At 43.6% G+C, this 23,589-nt stretch overlaps 1 protein-coding gene across 1 annotated transcript in view; it reads left to right on the plus strand.

Annotated features, from left to right (window-relative positions):
- The window catches only part of Myo3b (myosin IIIB), a 403,285-nt gene that overhangs the window by 214,760 nt on the left and 164,936 nt on the right, over window positions 1-23,589 (plus strand). Inside the window, exons 20-25 of the mRNA XM_031370554.1 lie at window positions 5,027-5,153; window positions 6,299-6,509; window positions 7,743-7,890; window positions 8,590-8,743; window positions 9,425-9,513; window positions 11,191-11,320. Coding sequence (XP_031226414.1) covers window positions 5,027-5,153; window positions 6,299-6,509; window positions 7,743-7,890; window positions 8,590-8,743; window positions 9,425-9,513; window positions 11,191-11,320 — 859 coding nt within the window. The remainder of the gene's footprint in view (window positions 1-5,026; window positions 5,154-6,298; window positions 6,510-7,742; window positions 7,891-8,589; window positions 8,744-9,424; window positions 9,514-11,190; window positions 11,321-23,589) is intronic.

Here is a 23,589-nt window from a genome sequence, read left to right on the forward strand (position 1 = left end):
ATGAAGGGAGCCTTTAGGGGAGATGACACTTTGCTTTTAGTTAATAAAAGATGGTGATAGAATGGTATGACGTGATTGGTCCTGGCTTTGGAGGAGAACACACGATAGTATTATTCCAATACAAATAGGCGTTTGTCTTAGTTAGGGTTTCTATTGCTGTATGCTATAAAGTACCATAACCTAACGCAACCTGGGAAGAGAAGGGTTTATTTAATGTTAAAGCTTTGCCTAGGGAACTCAGGGTAGGGATCTGGAGGTAGGAACGGATGCAGAGGCCATAGACGACACCCACTGACTTGTTCCTCATGGCTTGCTCAGCCTAATCTCTTAGAGCACCAGGACCACCAACCCATGGATATTGCCTGCAGTGAACTGAGCTCTTCTACATTAGTCATCAATCCAGAAGACATACCATTGGCTTGCCCACAGACCAGTCTAGTGGCTGTGTTTTTTTTCAGCTATGGCTCTCTCTTCTGAAATGACTCTAGCCTGTGGTGGGTTGATGTAAAAACTAGCCAGCGCAGCTGCTGAAAATAAAACAGATAGTTACGCTTTTCATTCAGTATATGTCATTGAATGAGACCATTCCTGAGTACAGGGTGCTGGGTACAGTAGAAGGAAAGAAAGTCAGTGTACATGAGTATGAAAAAGAAATGAGAAAGATGGCAAACATGCTCAATTGGTGCCTGGTCAACAAACAGCAAGAGTATAATGACCTGTTGTTGTGTATCCTCTCGACCATGTATGTAACTGCAGGAGTGTGATAGGATGTCACTCTGTGTATGCCCCTGTGTGTATCTCCCCAGTATGTAACAGGAGTATGATACTATGTCATTGTGTATACCTTCCCAGTTTATAACAGGAATGTGATGGTATGTCAATGTGTGTATCTCTCTGGTATAAAGCAGGAACGTGACCTTCTGTCACTGTGTGTATCTTCCCTGTGTCCTACATTAATTCATCTGGGAATAACCAGCCCAAGTTAATTAGTAGCTTCAGAAATGCCAGCGAGGAGGTGGATTTTTATCTCTCTGACCCTAAAATCTTTGGTATATCTTTGCAGACAACCTGTTCTGCTGAATTATCTCACTTCATGTCGTGTTTATAAAGTCACAGTAGCATGACTAAATTCAGGAAGACTTGGTTGTATGGAGTCAGACAGCAGATGCCAAATAGCTGACAGGACACAATTTCTCTAACGATTTTCTGCCAGTCATTTCTCAATAGAGCTTAAAGGAACTCGGAATTCAATTAAAATTATTATTTCCAGTCCTTTCTCAGAAGGTTCCTCGTTCCCTGTGGGTACTCAAGTGTTTGCTTGCCCTCCCTCCCTCCCTCAACCCTGTACAACAAGATTACGGCATGCAAACCTTAATGTAGACCTGGGAGGATGGATTTTAATTCCAGGACACAAGCTAAAAGCATTCAAAGGAATGTCTCACTGTGGGAGCACCATGAGGAAACTTCTATGGTACAAGGAGCCCTCCAGTAACTATGTGCAAGGGACTTGGGGGACTTGACCTTAAACCCAACTGAGAAGATCCCGCCTCTTTCATTTCTATGCCAAACCACGCTGTTTCTGTTTAATATCAAATAGTGCTGGTCCTGCCGGTAAACACATTATTCTAACACACTATGTAAGTTGCATTGTAATTATTTAAAACTGCATGGAAACCTGGCTCCTACGTATGATGCTAGAGAGCGGGCATGTTCTTAGATCCTTAGACACAGGGATGAGAGTTAAGGGCCTTAGTGTTCAGGGCAAAATTTCTTTCTTTCTTCAAAATATACCACAAATCAAAGTAATACTTCCAAGGAGAGATTCCAAAGAGCTAGATGTCAAGAGAAAGTCTTGAGGACGGGATGTACTGACTTTTAAGGCTGTAAATGTCACAAGGAGGTAAGGGAGACGTAATAATCCTCAGCTGACCCTGATACGGTGCTTAAGGCAGAACTAGCGAAAAATTAGAGATTTTGAGAAAAGAAAGAGATGAAGTAAATTTCTAGGGAAGTGCAAGAAAGACAGTGGCCTGAGGTGCCTGAGAGCCAGACCGGAATGATTTCAGCAGATCAACACTAAGTAAGTACTCCTTAACTTTGAACTTGGCCTCAATCATCCAAGCAACACTTGCCTAGATATCCGAGAAAAGAAGGCTTCCATGGAGACGCGCTCTCCCCCTCCCCCACTGTAGATGACTAGCGGTATAGACCTGATTGGAGGGCTTGCTAAACTTTCTTGATAAAACTCGCATTCTGAGTAAGGTTTTAGCACTGTATCATTTAGAAGGTTAGAAACTATAAATAAATAGAAAGAAAGACTCCACAGAAAAGGTTGAGATTCCAGAAAAGATTGTGATAAGCAAGGGAAAACAAGTGATGGAAAGTGAAAAAGATCTCCCATGTGATGAAGAAGTTTGGAGGAAGGTGGAGCCATTCATGATAGACACAGCACTCGGGAGGTCTAGCAGAGCTGGGTATGGGCAGCATCTTGAACCGACCTCTGTGGTAGGTGGAAGTCCCTAGGTCTGAAAAGAATGAGTAATGAGCCCCTAAGCGGGGCTAACAGAGTGGTAGGAAATCCCAGGGATATCGCTTGGGGAGCACACTGAGGCTAAATCCTTTGAAAAGAGGATGAGATGGATGTCCGGTCTCTGCTTTCTTCATTGATCCAAGCAAGGAGTCCTGAGGAAAGGGGCACTAGCAGTCCACGTGGTGTTTGACTCTGAACGTTCTCACTGAAGGTCAGAGGCAAGCTTGTGCTTTTGTTGATTCCCTAAGCATAGCGTTAAGAGAATGAGGCTGGAGAAGCAATGTAGAAGGTTGCTCGTCTTCAGAGCACGCTCTCTGGTGGCCATTTTCTTTGGAGTTCATCATCCTACTGCTAAAGTTCTTCAAAGACTTTTTTGGGAAGAAGTCATGGCTTGTATGGTAAGGACTGTGTGCATTCGTTAGAGGAATGACACTTTTCCTTAAGAGTGAGGAGAGTTTCAGATAACCCCTTGAGGAGGCTGGATGCAGACACGGCAGATGTGGAACTTGCTGCTATAGCCTTGCCTTCAAACTCTCAGATCTACCTCTTAAGGGAGTCTCTTGATGTATGCGGCAGGACTCACCCTGTATTGATCACGGTAATGAGGGGCTGTCATGTTAAATCCAGGCAAGTTCTAAAAAAACCCATTTGGTAGGTGTTCTTCTTAGCCACTTTTAAGTTGTGTGATTAAATAGTGATTCTTGAAGTCTGAAACATGACATCTTGCCCTTGATTTAGAAGTTGGAAGAACAGTACTTATCTATGGCAGAAGCCTGGCTTAGAATTCTCATTTGTCTTTGTAGCTTTATCAGGCATCCAGTAGATGTCAGTGTTACAGCCTGCGCTCGGATTTTAGGCTTTACTGAGTAATGTCTACAGGGAGGCTCTGTTTGGGGGGCAGTATTTATCAATGGTCTAGTGACAGTTCCTATTACTTGGCTGCTGTGTAGAGTATTAAATCAAATAACCCGTTTGAATGAAAGTAGTTTAGCATAAAATTCAGAAAATTTCCAACCAGATGTTTTATTGTTTCACATAGAGAAGATGTAAAATTTATATAAAGTATGCATTATTTTTAATCCATAATGCTACTTAGATGTTCAACTTTGAACATGAAAACAGGACTTAGGTAATCTGAATGAGTTTTACTCAAATTTATGCCACTAGATATGTGAGTTTTGTTTTTTTCCAAAGTCCCCTATCAATCTCTCATACCAACTTAGTGAGCTACAGTCTATGAAATCTGTTTATGTAGCATTAGTATCAGATGCTCCAAGTTAAGGGCTCAGTCCCACAATACTGCCCCCACTTCAGACACCAATTGGAAGCTCCAGGCTTCTTACACTTCCGACTGGTTCTAAAGTTACTGGGACCTTATTCTATAGCTTGACTAGTTGACATACCAGCTCACAGAATTCAGGAAAACATTTACCTTAAGACTGCAGACTTATAAAGGTTACAACCCAGGGCCAGCCAAATGAAAATGATTGGGCAATAAATAGTAAGGGGCTCTAGTCCTCTGGGCATGCCACCCTGCTAGCACCCGCATGGATTCACCTATTTGGAAGTTCCCTTATCCTGTTTAGGGCTTTTGTGGAGTTACATACATACATGCATGCATACATACACACACATACACACAAAACTGATTATTGGCCAGTGGTGACTAACTCAATCTGGAGTCCTACCCCTCCCAGAGTTTGTTGGGATCAAGAGACTAAGAGTTCCAAGACTGGTTCCCCCTTGAGTGACCAGTTTCTCCAATTACGAGTCTTACCTAGAAGTCCACAGAACTTCACTTGCTAACATAAACACGGGCATGGTTGAAAGGCACTTGTTGCCACAACGAAGCTCTGTTTACCCAGACAATTTTAGAAACCCTTGTGCTAGGGACTAGAGACAAGATACTTGCTTCTTCTGACATTGTACTATCCTATCTTTCAAACTATGTGCTCACCTCACGCATAACTACAACCTGAGATATCCTAGTGAGTCACCAATGGATGCCCTCTGAGATATTTTATAAAAAGCTATACCCAAAAGAAGTGAGGGAACATCTGTCTAATCTCTCGTTCTGAAGAAAGGCCTGTTTGGGAGCTGGGATTAATTATGGTGGCTAAGGAGTAAGTTAAAGGACAAGGAAGGTCGTTTCCCTCTTGGTCACTATGGTAGGTGACAGAACAGCTCCATTCCACATGATCCTTTGATGCTGTAAAAGTATGACTGAGGCTAGGTTGCTGGAAGTGAAAAAAGAAGCCCAGAGCAAGAGTGCTCATGTCCACAGGGCCTGGAACGGAGGAGGTGCACATCGTTTCACTTGTCTGGTTGTTAATGCTTAGTGACATCATCATCTCTAACTTCAGGAAGAATGGAGGAAGTGTGCATGTTCAGAGAGGGAAGAGAGACTGATGGACAGCTACGGTACTTTCAGTTCAAGGGTGAGCGTTTTGTCAAGTGGCAATGACCTCTGTGCATGGCTCTCAATGTCCTTTTCAGGAGGTACACTCTGTGTACAGAATTCTGGCTGGGATTTTGAACATCGGCAACATTGAGTTTGCAGCTATTTCCTCTCAACACCAAACTGACAAAAGTGAAGTACCCAATTCTGAAGCTTTGGAAAACGGTAATTGATGCTTAAGAGCTTCCTTGTCAGAGTGCATGTGTCCTCTGTCCACAGCTTTTCAAGACGCTGTGGGATATGATGCAGCTGTAACGCATCTCCTGCTAGCTCAAGAAGGCTCTACTGGCCAACATTTCCCAGAAGTCACCCCGAGGACTAGCAGCCTTCACTCCTGCGCTGCAAGTGGCCACTCTGCAGAAAAGCAGTCTGTGCAGAGTAACTTTACGCAGCGGCTCCCTGCCTTGGTTGCTTTTCAAAACCATTTACCTGTTTTAAAGAAATATAAAAGTTTGGCCCCTTTTTGTCTCTATGAAATCAGTATCCATAGGACAGAAAGCAGCATCTACCTGTTTTGTAAGTTCTACCAGCAATCATGGTGAAAGAAGGGGTAAGGATTGTTTCTGGATATAAAGCAACTGCTGGATATGATGCTGCATAGCTACAATCACAGTGCTTGGGACGAGGAGACAGGGGGACACAGGACCTGAGGCTAGCCTAGGCTACAGAGTCCATGTCCCCCAAATAATTGACTAAAAACCTTTTGGCCAATCGATGGTGGTAGCACACACCTTTAATCCCAGCACTTGGGAGGCAGAGACAGGTGAATCTCTGAGTTCTAGACCAGTATGGTCTACAGAGTGAGGTCCAAGAGAGTCAGGGCTACACAGAGAAACCTTGTCTCCAAAAAACCAAACCAAACCAAAGCAAAAACCAAACCAAACAAACCAACCAACCCAACCCAATCCAACCCAACCCATCCCAACCAAACCCAACCCAACCAAACCACACCAAAACAAAACAAACACCTTTTCATGTTAATTTGTAACACTCTTATTTAGGACCTTTACTATCCTATGTGTTTGTGAATGTCTATTCTTGCAATTTATTTGATAAAAAACCATGTCTTCTCCCTTCTCAGACCCACCCCTCATACCTTTTCTTACTAGATACTGTTAGGGAGCTTTCAGATCAGTTTGGGAGCTGTGCTGTCCAGCCCATGTACTTCTTGGAGTCAGGGACTTTGCTTGTTTGTCTTGACCATGAAGCACAGTCTGAAGAACAGAGCCTGGCACACAGTGGGTGCTGTAGTGCTGTTTAGCTGTGTGAAGGGGCCACATGCCTTGGATCATACTTGCTCTGTGTTCCAGCTGCCCGCGTGCTCTGCATCAACTCTGAAGAGCTTCAGGAGGCCCTCACCTCCCACTGTGTGGTCACACGAGGCGAGACCATTGTTCGAGCCAACACAGTGGACAGGGCTGAAGACGTCAGGGATGCCATGTCTAAGGCCCTCTATGGGAGGCTGTTCAGTTGGATTGTGAATCGAATCAACACACTCCTGCAGCCTGATAAAAACATATGGCAAGTCCCTCCTACCCCCCAGAAGCAGAGACCTGGAGTGATCATTCATCTACTGGGGTCAGAGTTTGCAAGAGAGAACCTTAGGTCTACTTGGGATTTCTTTAGGCAAAGGGCTCCCTCTTTCACCTTTTGGAGCATCAGTGGGAACCAGGAGAGTTGAAGCATTTACTCCTGAGAGAATGACTGAAAGCCATTGTAAGGAGGAGGCTTGGCAGGGAGCTGGATTAACCAGGTTCATGCTTGATGTCTACAGCTCCATCAGCTAAGCGGTCTGCCAATTTTCATTCCTGTAAAAGTGAGGTTAACACGCCTTCCTTGGGGCGTTTTTAGAAATAATTTATATACTTGTGAAAAACTTTAAAGCACAGACTTTCTCTTGTTATTGTTATCATAACTTTTTTCTCTCTCCCAGGCTTTAGTCCTTTTCTGTATTGTAGAGGAACCGACACAGTTAAATTCTGAAGTCTTATTAGAATCAGGCTATGGGGGTGGGTAGATGGGAGAATATGTAGCCAAGGTCCCTTTGTGTGCTCTGCATAGAAGCTTCTGAGTAGATTTTTGTTCTGTTTTCTCTTTTTGAATATATATACATATATACATATGTGTGTATATAAATATGTATATATATGTATGTTTATATAGGAAGGGTCTTGCTCTGCAGCATAGGCTGACCTTGAACTCTGACAATCCATGTCTTAGCCTCCCAAGTGCTGAGGTTACAGGTATATCTCATCATGCCTGGCTCTGAGTATGATTTTAAAAAATTCTATTTTTCAGTGGGAGGAGTAGCCCTTGGGCCTGAGGGGGTTTGATGGCCCAGTGTAGGGGAATGCAAGGGCAAGAAGACAGGAGTAGGTGGGTGGGTGGGGAAGCTCCCTCATAGAGGCATGGGGAGGGGGTGGGATAGGTGGTTTATAAAGAGGAGACCTGAAAAGAGGAAAACATTTGAAATGTAAATAAAAATATCCAATTTACAAAAAAGAAAGAAATCTGCTATAAAGCAGAGATGAGTTTTTTTAAAAAAAAGAATTCTGTTTTTAAAGGATTCTATTTATTTTCATTTTCAAAAGAGAAAAAAGGAATTTTATTGTAAGTTTCAAACTGTTGTCCCCGAGGAGGCAGGAGACATCTTTCCCTGCGTGGATCTGGATGGTGGTTGACGTGTGGACTTATAGTCTCATTGTCTTGAGATAGACGTGACTTCTCCTCATTTGTTTTCTTTCTCTGTCACAGCAATGCAGAGGACAGGATGAATGTGGGCATCTTGGACATTTTTGGCTTTGAGGATTTCCAGAGGAATTCCTTTGAACAGCTCTGCATAAATATTGCCAATGAACAGATCCAGTACTACTTCAATCAGCACGTGTTTGCTCTTGAGCAGGTAATGGCTGACCCTAAAGCTAAAGCAACAGGGTGGGGTGGGGGTGGGGGATTGGGAGAGGCTGCCAGGCTGACTACAATTTGAAGCAAAAACCTGGTTAGTCAGGCTGTCAAGTGAAAGGCTACAGAAAAACCACTGGCAAAATAGTCTTGTCAAAATAAACAGTCTAAATTTAGTCTGGGAGGGGAAACAAAGTCCTGATTTCTCTGGAAAAGTATATTCCCTCTCTTGTGTGGAGCTGGTGACAGGCCAATTATTTAATTCTTGCTTCAAAATTCTTCCATGTATGTTGTTGAGTATGTTTCACGCTCTCCTGTTTTGACTACAAATATCTATAATGGTGTCCACAAAGACACAAGGTGACCCTGAGCCTAAGACAGGAGTTCTTAGAACCCATATTCATCTTCATCATCTCCCATTGTCTCTGCATCTGATTCCCAGTAATGGAGAGGTATCCTTGGAGGAAGAACAAATATTCTTGAATTCCCCAGACGTGGAAATCTACTCCTCACATAGTTCAATGGTTAATTTGACAGTCTGAGTGCACAGTATTAAGGCTGTGATGGATAGATTCTTCCATGGCCTAAACATTCCTAGTCATTCACATGTCTGGGCCAGACCCAGGAAGTCCAGGCTAAAATGTCCTGGTGGTACTGAGGCCAGTTTCAGGCCAGAGAGTCCCGGTCCATTTCCCTCCAGATGGAGTACAAGAACGAAGGCGTCGATGCTGTCCTGGTGCAGTATGAAGACAATCGCCCACTCCTGGACATGTTCCTCCAAAAACCCTTGGGCCTTCTGGCACTTTTGGATGAAGAAAGTCGGTTTCCCCAAGGGACAGACCAGACCTTGGTTGGTAGGTACCTTTTAGGAAAAAAGATAAACATGTTGAGTGTGGAACTCCGTACAAGGCTTTTGGTGGATGTGTTTTAAGTTTTACGGAGTTTACCCGTCTTACTTCAGACACTCGGTGGGTTATAAAAGTATGGATCTTGGTGTGCCGGAGAGATGGTGCTGGGGTTAAGAGGACTTGCTGCTCTTGCTATGAACACAGTTCAGTTCCTAACTCTCATACTGGGCAGCTTACAACCAGCTTTAACTCTACTCATGGGGGGTTCAACACCATCTTCTGTCTTACTCTGGAATCCTCACAAATACAGTGCACATTGGAACAAGCAGGAACACACACGTACTCATAAATACACATTTAAATTTAAAAATTGTTTTTAAATGAATTGCAGTATCCTGGTAGAATTTGTGACTTAAATCTATCACCACCCCCAATCCTCTGCCTCCTCCTATTCCTGCCAGCATAGATATGTGTTTGGATCAAATCTACCCCCTATTCCTCCACATTCCAGTTCTTCTCTTATTCCCTTCTACCACTACCTTCCCTTTTCAACATTGTGTGTGTGTGTGTTTGAGAGAGAGAGAGGTGTGTATGTGAGAGAGAGGTGTGTGTATGTGAGAGGTGTGTGTGTTGGGGGGGGATGTCCAACTTCAGAGATGAACACTCCAGTCTCTTCTCTGCACACAGATAAATTTGAAGACAACCTACGGTGTAAGTTCTTCTGGAGGCCCAAAGGAGTGGAACTCTGTTTTGGCATTCAGCATTATGCCGGACCGGTAAGAAGGACAAGAGTTATAGGACCTAAGAACAACAAAACATCCGTGCCCCCACCACCACCACCAGGGCCTCCTCCCTGCCATAGGGATGCTCACGAAACTTCTTTCAAGCTTCACTTTTTTGATTCTAATTGCATTGTCACTGGTGCTGTTTATAGATGTGGTGGCCTACAGAGCTATAACCTGCTTCTTGCCCTAAGGGCTGGCCCAGAACCAACAGGAGCCATACCACAGTCTTTGCAAGGTTTCATGGCAAATGTTCTCATTCTAAAGTCATTTGGAGTGTAGCTGACATAGGATGGTTGATAACACCATAGGGCTTTTTTTTTTTCTTTTCACTTTCAACGTGTCTATGGGCTGTTAGAAATGTCTAGCAAAAGAACATAATCTCAGTCATCCAGATGGTAAGCTTTTAACACATGAACTGGCATTCCCATTGTGTATGTATCATGCTTCCATCTAAATTTAAGTCCTAAAGCTCACTGCTCTGTCTCTCCCAGATAAACCAATTACATTGTGACCAGTTCTCAGGAGGTTTGTTGAGGCCTGAGATCCAGAAAGTGTGTGTGTGTTGGGGGGGGGGGCGTCAATGGAAAGCATTTGTAATTCTTCTGTTGGTCCATAACAAGTCCGAATTATCTTCCACATTTATGTCCTCATTGACAGGACACTGCCTTCCACGTCCTCTGTGCCTCTCTTGCTGTCACTGCTCTTTCTGTCTTGTCTCCTTGTATACATTTTTTTATACCCTGTACCCCTTTTTCTTTTTTCTCCTTTCTAGGATCAATTTCTCTCTGATTTGTGAATTATTTGCTGAATTTGTTTACCACTGATCTTAGTTAGGGTTACTATTGCTATGAAGAGGAACCATGACCAAGCCAACTTTTAACAAAAAGCTTTTAACCGGGGGCTTTCTTATAGTTTCAGAGAGGGAGTCAATGATCACCATGACAGGGAGCATAGTGGGGTGGGGGGGGCTTTGGCTTGACATGGGATTTTGAAACGTCAGAGCCAACCCCCAGTGACACACCTCCTCTGTCAAGGTCATGGCTCCCAATCTTTCCTAAACAGTACCCTAGACAGGGAATCAAACATTCAACCATACGAGCTTACATAGGGCATCCTTATTCAAACCATCACACCACTCCAGGGATTTGTAAAATATCCCTTCAAATATTCAATCCTCTAAGTTGGATTCCCTCATTGCTGAGAACCAAGAACCACTTAGACTCTTAAAGTGATCCCTCAGATCGCATGAGTGCCTTGAGAGGTAGTGAGGGCATGGTGGTCATGAGCTAAAAGCCTACTTGCCCCAGGAGGATGACTGCCTGACCTCATTCAGCCCTTTGTTAAGCTCCTACTTGCCTATCAGTAGAATGGGGATGAGTGTTTCACACATGATGAATGCTCAGTATTTTAGCAGTTTTTATAATATGTCATATCTTCCATAGGGCCCTTTTCTTCAAAGATAACTGGACAGAAAGCTAAGACAAATTGACCTGTCAAAAGTACAACTTCTCTCTTTTATCTGGTGCTTGGTAGTCAAAGGCTTTGTGTTACATGACAGGATGAGTTTATATCCAGTGTTAGGCAATGGCTACTCAGAGAGCCTGCCAGTGTCACTAGCCACAGTCAGTTGCCTCTGTTAACTCGCACACATTGCTGTCTGTCTTCTAGGTGTTATATGATGCTTCTGGGGTTCTTGAGAAAAACAGAGACACCCTCCCTGCTGATGTGGTGGTAGTCCTGAGGACGTCTGAGAACAAACTCCTTCAGCAACTGTTCTCAATTCCTTTGACCAAAACAGGTACCTGAGAACTCTCCAAACTTTAGTCCAGTGCCTACATGAGCCAGTGTGGTGTCTTTCAGTCAGTGCCCAAATACTGTCATGTGTGCACTGCTGGCATCAAGTTTCCCCCCTCTGAAGACTTGCCTTATTTTGTTGTATTTTATATGTCTGAGTGTTATGCCTCTGCACCCTGTGCTTGCCTGGTGCCCACAGAGGTCATAGAGAGAATCAGATCCCCTAGAACGGGACTTAAGGATGGTTTCGAGCTATGATGTGGGTACTGGGACCCAAACCTGAATCCTCTGCAAGAGCAACAAATGCCCTTAACCACTGAGCCATCTCTCCAGCCCAACATTGAACTTTAACCAGGGTCAGGGTTCTGTCTAAGTTCAAGAAAAGAACATGACTATTTCTTTTGTAAATTAACTCCTGAGAAGAATTGCTCACACATACCACACATACACACACACACACACACACACAAAGAGAGAGAGACAGAGACAGAGACAGACAGAAACAGAGACAGACAGACAGACACATGTACACACACAGAGACACACAGAGACATATACATACACACACAGAGACACATACACAGACACACACATGCTCACACCGAGACAGATACACTCCTACACACAGTGGCAGACACACACAGACATGCATGCACACACACACACAAACACAGAGATACACACACACACACACAGACACAGACACTTACATATATACTCATACACACATTCACACACATTCATTCACACACTTTCCATATCAGCTCTTACACTTCCCATCGTCTCTGCCTCCTTTTAACTCCTCTCTTGATAAAACTATATATAATCACTAATTCACACTAAGCATCTAGGCTAGACTTGGTTTACCTAGAATTATGGAGATGATTCTTTGCACTGGTGTAAGATTCCAAGGAAAGGGTGTGTGGTACATCAATGGTCTTCTGATCAAGAGCCCCTCAGAGATTACCTGGTCCAGTTCCCACCCTCTCTCTGACTTCGCTCACCAAAAGACAGCTGAAACTGTCCATCTGTGGGTCCTCATGCCAGGAAGCAGGACGCTAGGGCCCCAAGTGAGAGTTCCCAGATCAATGGATTCTCACTGGACCAAGCTCCTTTGATGGATTGGGATCCAGCTGTCTCTGGGCACATCAATCCTCTTCTCACAGCTCCTTCCTTTTCTGGCTTTTTGTTTTTGTTTGTTTGTTTGTTTGTTTGAGACAAGTTTTCTCTGTGTAGCCCTGGCTGTTCTGGAACTCACTCTGTAGTCCAGGCTGGCCTCGAACTCAGAAATGCTCCTGACTCTGCCTCCCAAGTGCTGGGATTAAAGGCGTGCACCACCACTGCTGGGCTCCTTCCTTTTCCTAAAATCATTGGCACCTATGTCACTCACCTGGGACCTTTGCAAGGTAGGATGGAATTGTCACCATGTCTAATTTGTAGCTGAGTGTATAAATTATGCAGAGTAAATGAAAATCCTGTCTTCGAGAGGAACAAAAAGCTAGTCTACAACCTGTACCCATCTTAACATGAACAAGTAACTCCGCATCCTTCAAACATGTTTCCGTGCTACCCAGTGCTCACCAAAAGTCTGCTGCCAGCTTCCTCTGTAGATGCTTTTTGGCTGCAGCCAGGATTAATCCTATGGATCACTGGGACCCTGTGGACAGCTGTGGGCAGAGCTGGCTGGTGTTTCCCCTCTGGAGTTCAGATTCCTCTGCAGCTCATCTCTGGGCAGAAGCAGCGATAATGCCGTTATTAGCAGGGCTAATAGTCCCTGAAATAAAACCTATCTGGAGACTCTTCTTCAGCTGGCATTTGCACTCTCCTATAAACATAAATAATGACTTGTCAAATCTGTTCCTGATTTTGGAATTTACTCTTTCAACCTGTGGCTGAAGAAAAACAAGTTCATAGTCCTGAGCACTAGGTGGCTCTCTGCAGAAAGCAAAGCTCTGCCTGAGCCTCCTGTTCTTCCTGGAGTCACCCCTAAGCAGGAAAGACACACAGCACAACCTTTTCTATATCTTGATTTAAAATTTTAATTTGTCTCCCAGAGAGCTTTATAACTTTTTCTGAATTTTGCCTGAAAATGGAAGCTCACATCATCTAGGAGTAACAAAAGTGTGTGTGTGTGTGTGTGTGTGTGTGTGTGTGCATGTGTGTGTGTGTGTGTGTGTGTGTGTGTATAAGGGGGGGGAGGGGAGGAAGGAGATGGAAGGAAACAAATGTCCTAGCAAACTCCTCTGTAATTCTGAGCTATGCACGCTGCTGCTTTTTTTAAAATTGTAAATTCACTCTTCTTCAAATTTTGAATAATATTAAAAAGCAACATGTAAGTGTCAAAACAAAAAAGCCAGATTATTTGTTTGCTTTCTAGATTCATGCAAAAATGCCTTCAATTAACTGACACCAAAGTCTTCTGGTTACAACATGCCTATTGAGACAGCAGGAGGTTACAGTAGTTAGTACAGTGTTAGTAGAGAAACCAGAACTTTCTTTCTTGTGCCTTCACTTTCTGCTTCGAATTGGTCCCCAATTTACAATCGTCCTCCCACCTTCATTAAAAAGAGTTGTGTGTCTTACATTGAATGGCAGAATGTTAATGAAGCTTGTAAGATCTGGAACATCTATTACCATCTATCATCTGTCTGTCTATCTAGCTGTCTGTCTGTCATTGTAGTAGAGCCTTTGAAGAGAAGTCTACTTTTTTTCACTGAAATTGAAAGTATTTATTTCAGGTGCATGCTTGTCTCTTTGAAGGGGTGGAAGTGGTTAGACATTGCTGTGGGAGACAAAGAAGGCCCAGTTACTTTGGCAAAATAATTCCAGTGCTTGAAAACCCATTGTTTATGCCATTTTATTTACCCTGCTTCAAAACTTAAATGAATGTCTCATCAGTTAAGAGCACTTACTACTCTTGTAGAGGAACCGAGTTCCACTCCCAGCCTCCATATGGTGGCTCACAAATGTCTATGACTCCAGTCCCAGGAGATCTGATGCCCACTTCTCACATCCACAGGCACCAGGCACACACATAGGACACAGACATACACACAGGCAAAGTACTTATCCATATAAAATAAAATAAATAAATCTTTTAAAAATATAACAACAGACATTACAAGTGGCAGCCTACATGGTCCTGGCCATTCTTGATGCTCTGGCTTCTGATCTGCATGGTGGGCAGCTGGACACTTGCTCCATAGTGGCCGTTATGCTGTGATCTGAATGGTGGGCACCTGGACACTTGCTCCGTAGTGGCCATTATGCTGTGAACTTATGCTTTGCACACTCTCCCATGTACATTCTATTTCACAGTAATATGGGCTTTTGCCGAAAGCTAAGGAAAGCCCCTTAAAATTCAAAGGAAAACTTTAATTTCATTATCAAAGAATTTCTTCCAGCTAAGTTCAGGTTTCAGGGGAGCTAGAAACTGTCTTTTACTTCCAAAGTTAGACACTAGAGTGCCCTAGACACTTTCTTGCCCTTCCAAAGGAGCCCCTTCCCTGGGCATCCTGGAAGGTAACACTCCCTTAAATTAGTGGCTATAGAAAAGATGTGTGGGATGAGTTCCTTATTACTGTTGAAAAGATCAACCCTTGACTGTGTATAACTTTGTAAGCTTTCCATGACTTTAACAAATACCAGAGGTAACCAACTCATAAAGAGAAAAGATTTATTTCTCACAGTGTTAGAAGTTTCAGGGCATGGTCAGTTGACTCTGCTGGCTTGGTACTTGGGTAGCACATCATGGTGGGTTTGCCTGGTGGAGCAAAACCATCTTTGTCTTGAGAGAAAAAAAAAGGGCCAAGTTTCCATCATTGCCTTTAGAGAGACACTTTCACCAATCTGAAGAGCTCTCACTAGTTCCTGCCTCTTAGAGGCTTGCATCTCCTGCCAGTGGTACCAGGGCTGGAGACATTCCACATCCAAGTTACCATGGTAACTGCAATGTGAAATCAGAGATAGTAACAACGAAGCATTTCCCCCAATGCTTCCTCTGGCTTTCCTGTTCTCACTGACTACTAAAGAGACTGAACATGCAGAATGAAATTGTGAGGCCCTGGGTGGCCAGGAGACAGGGCCACTCCTGTGTTCCCTAGCAGCAGCCACATCTGGTGGGAAAGATGCCTGTGCTGGAGGATGCTCTCATTCCAAGGTTCTCAGTCATCACTGGGTAAACAGAGGCAGCCACAGTCAGCACAGATTCTCTCCCTTTTGGCATGCTGCCATGACCATGCTTTTGCTTGCAGATGGACTATTTCAGACATGGTACTATGTGCGTTGTAATTCTTCCCTGTGGTTAGAAGTTCTTAGGTAGTTTTATGGGTACAAATTTGACAAGGCGGCAGAAATACATTCTAGCCTTTCAGTTGGGATTCCTCAAACTGAACGATCCAGGCTGGAGAACATTAAAAGGAAAGATGTCTAGACGGGATCGGGGCATGCTTGGAAAATGTCCTGTTGTTTATTAGTAAGCCGGGGGAAGGTGTAAGAGGCTTGCAGGAAGGAGAAGAGGTTTAAAAGGAACTTGAAAGACTTAGCTCTACATTTGAATCAAAACTCTGCCTTCTGATAGTAGTTTGGGGTTTTAAAGGAGTTAAGAAGTTGGGAGAAGGGCTGGCAAGATGGCTCAGCGGGTAGGAGCACTGACTGCTCTTCCAAACGTCCTGAGTTCAATTCCCAGCAACCACATGGTGGCCCACAACCATCCGTAATGAGATCTGGTGCCCTCTTCTGGTGTGTCTGAAGTCAGCTACTGTGTACTTATATATAATAATAAATAAATCTTTAAAAAAAATAGAAGTTGGGAGAAACTGAAAGGGGGGGGGAGTAAACGAGAGTGTACGTTCTGTAACGTCAAAGAACCCAGAGCTGAGTTCTGCCTCCATTACCTCTGCCTGAGGTCATGTACATCTCTCCTTGGAACTGGAGTTGTAGTAAAAATAAGGCTCTCATTCCCTTAGCTTCCATTGGTTGCTCTTTGTATTGGAGTGAGGAGCGAGTGAGCAGCACCTCTCATGTTATAAGCTGTTAAAGCATGCTCATACTCTCACTGGCTCAGTTCTTCAGTGGAATCCTGATCCTGAAACTCCCAAGCCAAATGGCATGGAGCCCTAAAGAGGGCACCAATGGGCCACCCTGTCTCACAGCTTCCATTTTCCCCTTCTAGCTTGCTCCTCTGCTCTGACAGTTCAGCAGATAGGTCTGGAAGAGGACCAGGACCAAGTGACAGGATCTCAGGGCCACATGCAGCACTATGCCTGGCTCTTTCTGAAGGGGAGGTCCAGATGACTTTTGTCCCATTGGAGGTCCCTGGAGAGCAAGCTCCTTTTCCTCTTCTTCCTGTTTAACCTGAGAGTGGAGTGTACCTTAAGTCTACAGATAATCATGCTGTTAGTAGAAACACCAAGATCTGGTTCCACGCATAAGTACTTTCTAGAAGGAATAAAAAGAAGTTCCAGCCAGAATAGTCAGGGACAAATAGTACTGTAGTATTAATTTAAAAATATATATCATATATCAATTATATATCATATATGGTATATCTTATATCATATATCACATATTCTATATCACATATCACAAATCATATATCATATATTGTATATATGGCATGATAAAAAATAAATTCCAAATAGGTATGTAAGCCAGAAGTGGGACAATTAATTTAACTTAATCAGTACAAGTAAAAGTAGAGATGGAAAAGAAAATTGTGGGTTAAGATGGAAAAGGATGGCTTTGACTAAAGAAAGTCTTCTTGGAGGAGATTTCTCCTCCCCCCAACCTCCAATTAGAGAGTAGAGAAAATCAGGCAGTCTGAGAACGAGGAAGCATTCATCCTTAAACCAGAGACTGTAGACCTCAAGAGAGAGAAGGAGGTAAAGTAGATGCCTAAGTGTACAGAGCACAGAGGAAAGACTTTCAAAACAGAGGGGTAGGTGAGGAGGAAGTAAGATGGGAAAGGCCTGACGGATCACTCAGGGAGGCAGCCTCACCATGCTAGCTAGAGGAGATTGCTGGAGGCAGTCATGAGTCCCTGGGCAGAACCTCAGGATGAGAGAGGTGTGAAGGACTGGTTGATGGGAGGCATCATTTCATTCATATCGTTCCACACAGGCCCAGTCAGTTCAACACATGGCAGCAGCGCGTTAACTGAGAGGCAAGGCTGACAGGCCTTATATTCTCCTAACTAGGAGGCTACCTGAGGGATGGTTCATATAGAAGATGGGTGATCACAGACAGGTGTGTGTGTGTGTGTGTGTGTGTGTGTGTGTTGGGGAGGGGTCTTCTGACAGGTGGAGACTTGTGGCCAAATGACACAAATCTGGGCTGGTTTTGTCACCAATGAGCCTGCCCATGTGACAGTTTCTGATAGTACACAGTGAAGAAGCTGGAGTTGGGAGATACCTGCTCCAAGCTGTCTTGCTGTTGACCAGAGTCACTAGAAAGAGGTCACTGTGGAAGACTAAGGACCTACAGCTATCAAGAGATCCTTCTGGCACCAGCCTGGGGTGGGTGGCATCCTGTGTCAGGCTAAGGGAACACTGACTACTAAAGAGACTGAACATGTACAGTGAAATTGTGAGGCCCTGGGTGACCAGGAGACAGGGCCACTCCTGTGTTCCCTAGTAGCAGCCACATCTGGTGAGAAAGATGCCTGTGCTGGAGGATGCTCTCATTCCAAGGTTCTCAGTCATCACTGGGTAAACAGAGGCAACCACAGTTAGCATGGATTCTCTCTCTTTTGGCCTGTTGCCCTGACCATGCGTTTGCCTGCAGGTGGACTATTCTAGACAGTGGCTGACAGAGTCAGGCACTTAAGATTAATAGGAATAGTAAGTGTTATCACATGGGCTCCTCACACCACAACGGACAACCAGAGCTATGTGGTTAAACACTTTAGTCCACATAGCATTGCTATTCTGCCTTGTGTGGTCATGCTGTGTGCCTCTCTGCTAAGACTGAGCTGCATGAGGTTTAAGACAAGAGCTTTCTGTTCCACATATGTGTGGAGCATATACCCAGCACTCCAATGTCCCCCGCTCCAACCCTCCCCACCATAGCTCCCTTCCACCTCTCCTGCTTCCCAGTTTGTCCTTCAAAATTCAATCCCAGCTTCACTTCCTTGGGGAATTCCGGGATGGGTGAAGTAGAACTTCTGGAATGTGAACTGCTTCGCCTCCTCCCAGCTGCTGGAGTAGAGCTGTCGAATTGAGGCTCTTTGCAGCCCCACAGCCATTTGTGAATAGCATTTCCTGGTAGTTGCAAGAGTGCTTGAAGCACATCAGAAATGTGGACGCTCTGTGATTTACCGTGCTGGCTGCCAGCCTGCCAGAGCCTGGGGTTTCTTTTAATAAACTGAACGTCAGAAGGAACTCCACTCAGAACGCCACATTCGCACTCTAGAGAGGAGTGTAAGGCCTCTAGCACTCACCAGGAAGGCAGATGTGACTACAATCACTCTGGCATCTGAAAGTGATTTTGCAGCCTCCCAGGAAGGAGGGAAGCATGGGGTCTTCCCTGGAGGCTCAGGACAGATGGTGCCAGAAAGCACCGGAGCACAGGAGCAGAGTGTCCTGGGACCCTGGCCTAGGCTCGTTATGGTTGCGTAGACATGAAAACACACCCCAGATCGCTGCTCAGGGTCCATCCACCCTGGGGCTTCAGAGGCCTATGTGTTCCCCAGGGCCCCAGCCTCCATAGGCTGGGTAGGTTGGAGGATGAAGCAGAGTCTGTAGCCATAGAAGAAACCCCACATTCTCCTGGCTCTTTCTCTGCTTGATACTGGCTTTTAGTGATTGTCCTTAAGGATCTGGTCTTCGTTAGATTTCACAAGGCCAAGGGGGTGATGTGGTGGGGTGAAGAAAGCAATTCTCCATGCTTCCCCACCTCCATGCATTTAGGTTTTGATTTCTCTTCTCAAGTTAAGTACAGAAGTTTCAATGTGTCTTTCCTCTTAAAATTCTGTATGCAGTCTCTCCCACCTATCAGCTAGGTTTGGAAAGCAGCCAGTTGGCTGAGGACCCCCTGAACCAGGATCTGACCCCAGCTTCTACTTGAGCTGAGGGACTTTGCACCAAATAAAGCTTCAGTTAGAAGGGACCCCTACCAATCTCTAGTCCAGGTGCCAACTTAGGTCCCAGTGGTTTTAAATGTCAGTTGACTCTTCTTAGAGAAGAACGGAACATGTTAAAAAGTAAAAAGAAATACACAAAATTAATCTCAATTATATATTTAATTCATAGATGAAAATATTATTTAACATATAATCAGCATAAAAGTATGTCTTTTACCTTTGGTAGTGTCTTCAAACTCTCATGTGTGCTTTACACTTAGGGCATATCTCAGTTAAGGCCAGCCACATTTTACATGCTCAGTGGCCGCTGTGTCACTGGTGTAACTGAGGGGAACTATTTCCCTGCCACAGAAGTGCCTCATCCTCAATCTCAGAGAGAAATTCAGACATATCAAGATCACAGAGGTTCTCCAGGAGAAAAGGCCAGGTGATGAGACAGAATGGATTCTTTTCTTTCTAAATGTATTTATGTTTTAAAATATATATGGGTGTTTGTGAGAGTATACCATGTATGGTCAGGTGCCTCTGGAGGTCAGAAGGAGGGTGTCAAATCCCCTGGAGATAGAATATATATATATATATATATATATATATATATATATATATATATATATGTGTGTGTGTGTGTGTGTGTGTGTGTGTGTGCATATATGCATAGATACATATATGTATATGTGTGTATGTATGTATGTGTATATATGTGTATGTATGTATATATAATCTATATATTTATATATATATATATAACATTTTATATATATAATTGATTTCCAACCATTTTCCAATGTGTAAGAGAAATTATTGTTCATAGAGTTCCAGAAAAGTATAACACTTCTATGGCTTTCATCACATATAGACATGTCTAGGATTTTCAGTATGAAATGGTGCTTTTCAAAGCTTCATGGAATAAAGGATTTATGAGATCTGAAGGTATTCAAGATGAATGGAAGGGTGTGTGTGCCTGTGTGTGTCTCTCTGTGTATGCACATTCATTTATGTGCATATATGTTCTGCGTGTGTGCAGGTACACATGCTTCTGCATGTGCTGGAATGGATGTGTGTCCCTGTATGTGAAAGCCAGAGGTCAACGTCGAGTATCTTCCTTGATCTCAATAGTGTCCCCACATTTGCTTAGTTGGTTGGTTTTGGTTTTCAAGACAGGGTTTCTCCATGTAGCTCTAGCTGTCCTGGAACTCACTCTGTAGAACAGGCTGGCCTCCAGTTCACAGAGATCTACCTGCCTCTGCCTCCCCAGTGTATGCCACCATGCCTGGCTTCTACCTTGGTTTTTGAGACAGTGTCTCTCACTGAACCTGGAGCTTACTACCAACTCAGCTAGAATGGCCCCTTGGAAAACTGTGGGATCCTTGTTCTCCAATGTTGGTACTACACGCATATGCTGGCTCAATGGCTTCTTATGTGGGTGCCCTTTAGTGACTGATCCATCCTGCCAGCTCCAAGTAAGGTGTTTTTCATAATAAAAGAAAACGTGGAGAATATTGATTATGAAAGTCCCAAAGCATCCTTACTACAGAAATATCTAGATGGAGCTTACAGATTGTAAGATATTTTTGTGTGAAAACATCTAACGGGTAGAAAGCCTGTGGATCCCACTGAGACATTGCATATCTCCGGCCTTTATTCCCTGTCTTCTTCATCCAGGACTCTCTGCCAATGGTGAGCTGAAATCTGTTTTTCTAAGTTCCTCTGGAGTTCCTAGTTCTAGAGAGGTTTCCAGTGCTGCCCCATTATAGGAGAGAGGAAACAAAACAATACAAACTAACTAAAGCAAAGCCCAGTGTGGTGGCACACACCTTTAAACCTACCACTCAGGAGGCAGAGGCAAGCGGATCTCTGTGAGTTCAAGGCCAGCCTGGTCTACAGAGCATTTTCTGTGAACTGTAAGGACTACACAGAAAAATCCTGTCTTTAAAAAATAAAAAACACAAAACAGATAAACAAGACAAAACCAAAAAACCAACCAACTAAACAAACATAAACAAAGCCTTAAGCAAGTATTAATAATGAGTTTCAAAAAGGGCCCTGATACTGGAAAAATGAGTGTCCATTGTGAGTCAGCTTCCTTCACCCCTGCCCACTCCCTTATGAGTAGTCCCTGCATTGCTCTGAAATCCATTAGGGAAACACCTTTGTATTTAAGTGGCAGTTTAGTTTAGGGCCATTTTGCTTTATTTATTTAAATAAATACCTGTCATGTATACCAAATATAGCACCTCTGATTTTTAAAATGATCAGAAATATATGAAAAATTTGTTTCCATCTTTCTCTACCAGCATTCTCATTCATAGAAAAGAAAAATGTTCCTGTTTAAGATGTAAGAATCCTCTCTTTTATTTTCCTATTCATTTTATGTTTTCATAGCTCACGCTGGAGAAAAGGTCCCACAGCCCTACAGTTTATTAATTTATTCCACTATAAAATCTCTTTATAGTGTGGCTTTCAGCTCACTTCCCCCCACCTGCCTAAAAGGCCCCTTAAAGACAGTAAAGTTGAAACAAAGCCATTGTACTTTTATTGTCTCTACTTAGATATGAATCAAAACTTCACACTCCACCCCACCCCTCAGGAATCTGGGTCATGTTCATAGAATCTGTATTCTTTCTCTTCAGAACCCAGGACCATCTTCTAACAGTCTGGTCCATATGTTAGATACATATAAAGTTAATCATTTTGCTTTGGTGCCAGTGTGTGCAAAGCGAGCTGTAAACCCCAGCTGTGCAGAGTAACAAAGTAACAATTATGAACTTTACTGGCTTGCATATGTGAGACTTCCCTAAATGAAATTAAATGTTGCTCAGCTGAACTGGAGGGTAGGAGGTTGAGAGAAAGGACCACTGAGATTTTAATATCCCAATATTAATAGAATGGGCTCTCTTCCTCACACCCCACAGGGTAGTTCAAATTATAAAGACACCAGATGAACTATCTTCCAGTTTATAACGTTTAGCTCAACCAAACCAACTGATTCCTGGGATCCGCATTTGGCTGATCTAATTTAGTCTGTAAGTGGCCTACCCCCAATTCAGATCATCTATGGCATGCAATCCGTTCCAACAATTTCATCAGCCATCCAGTGGTTTGCTTATAGTATCAAAATGCTGGAAACAACCGGGGTTGAATTCAGACAAGGGGTCCCTGGGGGGAGGGATGGGGGACTTGTCTGATAATTGCTGCTCGGGGCCCTGATCTTGAGCAAGAAGCTTTAGGACCTTTTGCCTCATTTTCCATCTTTGTGGACTGATGAGCTTCATTGTGGCCTTGTATAAGTAATTAATTTTAGACCCTTAGCCTCATGTCTAGAACATAGTAAATATTCAGTAAATGCTAGTAGTTAAGTGGAGAAAAATAATCCAATTTCCACAGTTATCTCCTTATTCTCCAGAAGTTTTAAAGCAAAGTGATGTTAAACAATACTATAAAGTCTGTGTGTTGCTGTGTGTGTGTATCTTCAAAAGATAGGGAAAGAATAATGTAAGCCTTCAACCCTTAAGTCCTCAATTTATTTAATTCTTATTTCCTAATTAATTTTTTAGCCCAACATTAATGACCCCAAGGCAATAGAAAAAAAAATGGATCTTCCATAAAACTCTACTTGGCTGGAGCCCTTAACTGATAGCGTTTTCATAACTCTCGAAATGTATAATGGAGAAATGATGACTTGGCCACGTTTAGCTTCAACTAGCACTTGACCAACTGGAGCCCCAGAGGTCTCATGTGGCTTCCATCCATCTCTCTGGGCTACCAACGACACCTGAATTTCAGCTCTGTTAACCATAACCTGAACAGGACTGCTCTCTTCCCGAGGCACAGCCAACATTGGTCCAGCTCTCTAGATGATCAAATCCAGGTAGTAAAAACATGCAACGGGCTCAAGCCTTCTTCACAAGTGGCAGGTCTGAGACAAACCTGCAGCACTTTGACCCTAGATGTCATGTGTTTAACCATGGTCTCTGCAATGCAAACATGGCACACAGCACAAGCAAAGGATCTGAAATACAAAAAGAGTAGGGCAGGACCAGAGACCAGCAAAGAGCTCAAGACACGTGGAAGGAAGGGAGAGGAGCTGGGGGGATCTGAGGACTCTGAGTGCCTTGTGAGTAAAATTTGGCGCCACACACTTCATTCATGTGTGCACTCACACATATTTATTGTTTGCTATGAGACAGGAATAT

This window comes from Mastomys coucha, unplaced genomic scaffold (assembly GCF_008632895.1).
Source record: "Mastomys coucha isolate ucsf_1 unplaced genomic scaffold, UCSF_Mcou_1 pScaffold15, whole genome shotgun sequence".
Lineage (NCBI taxonomy): Eukaryota > Metazoa > Chordata > Mammalia > Rodentia > Muridae > Mastomys > Mastomys coucha.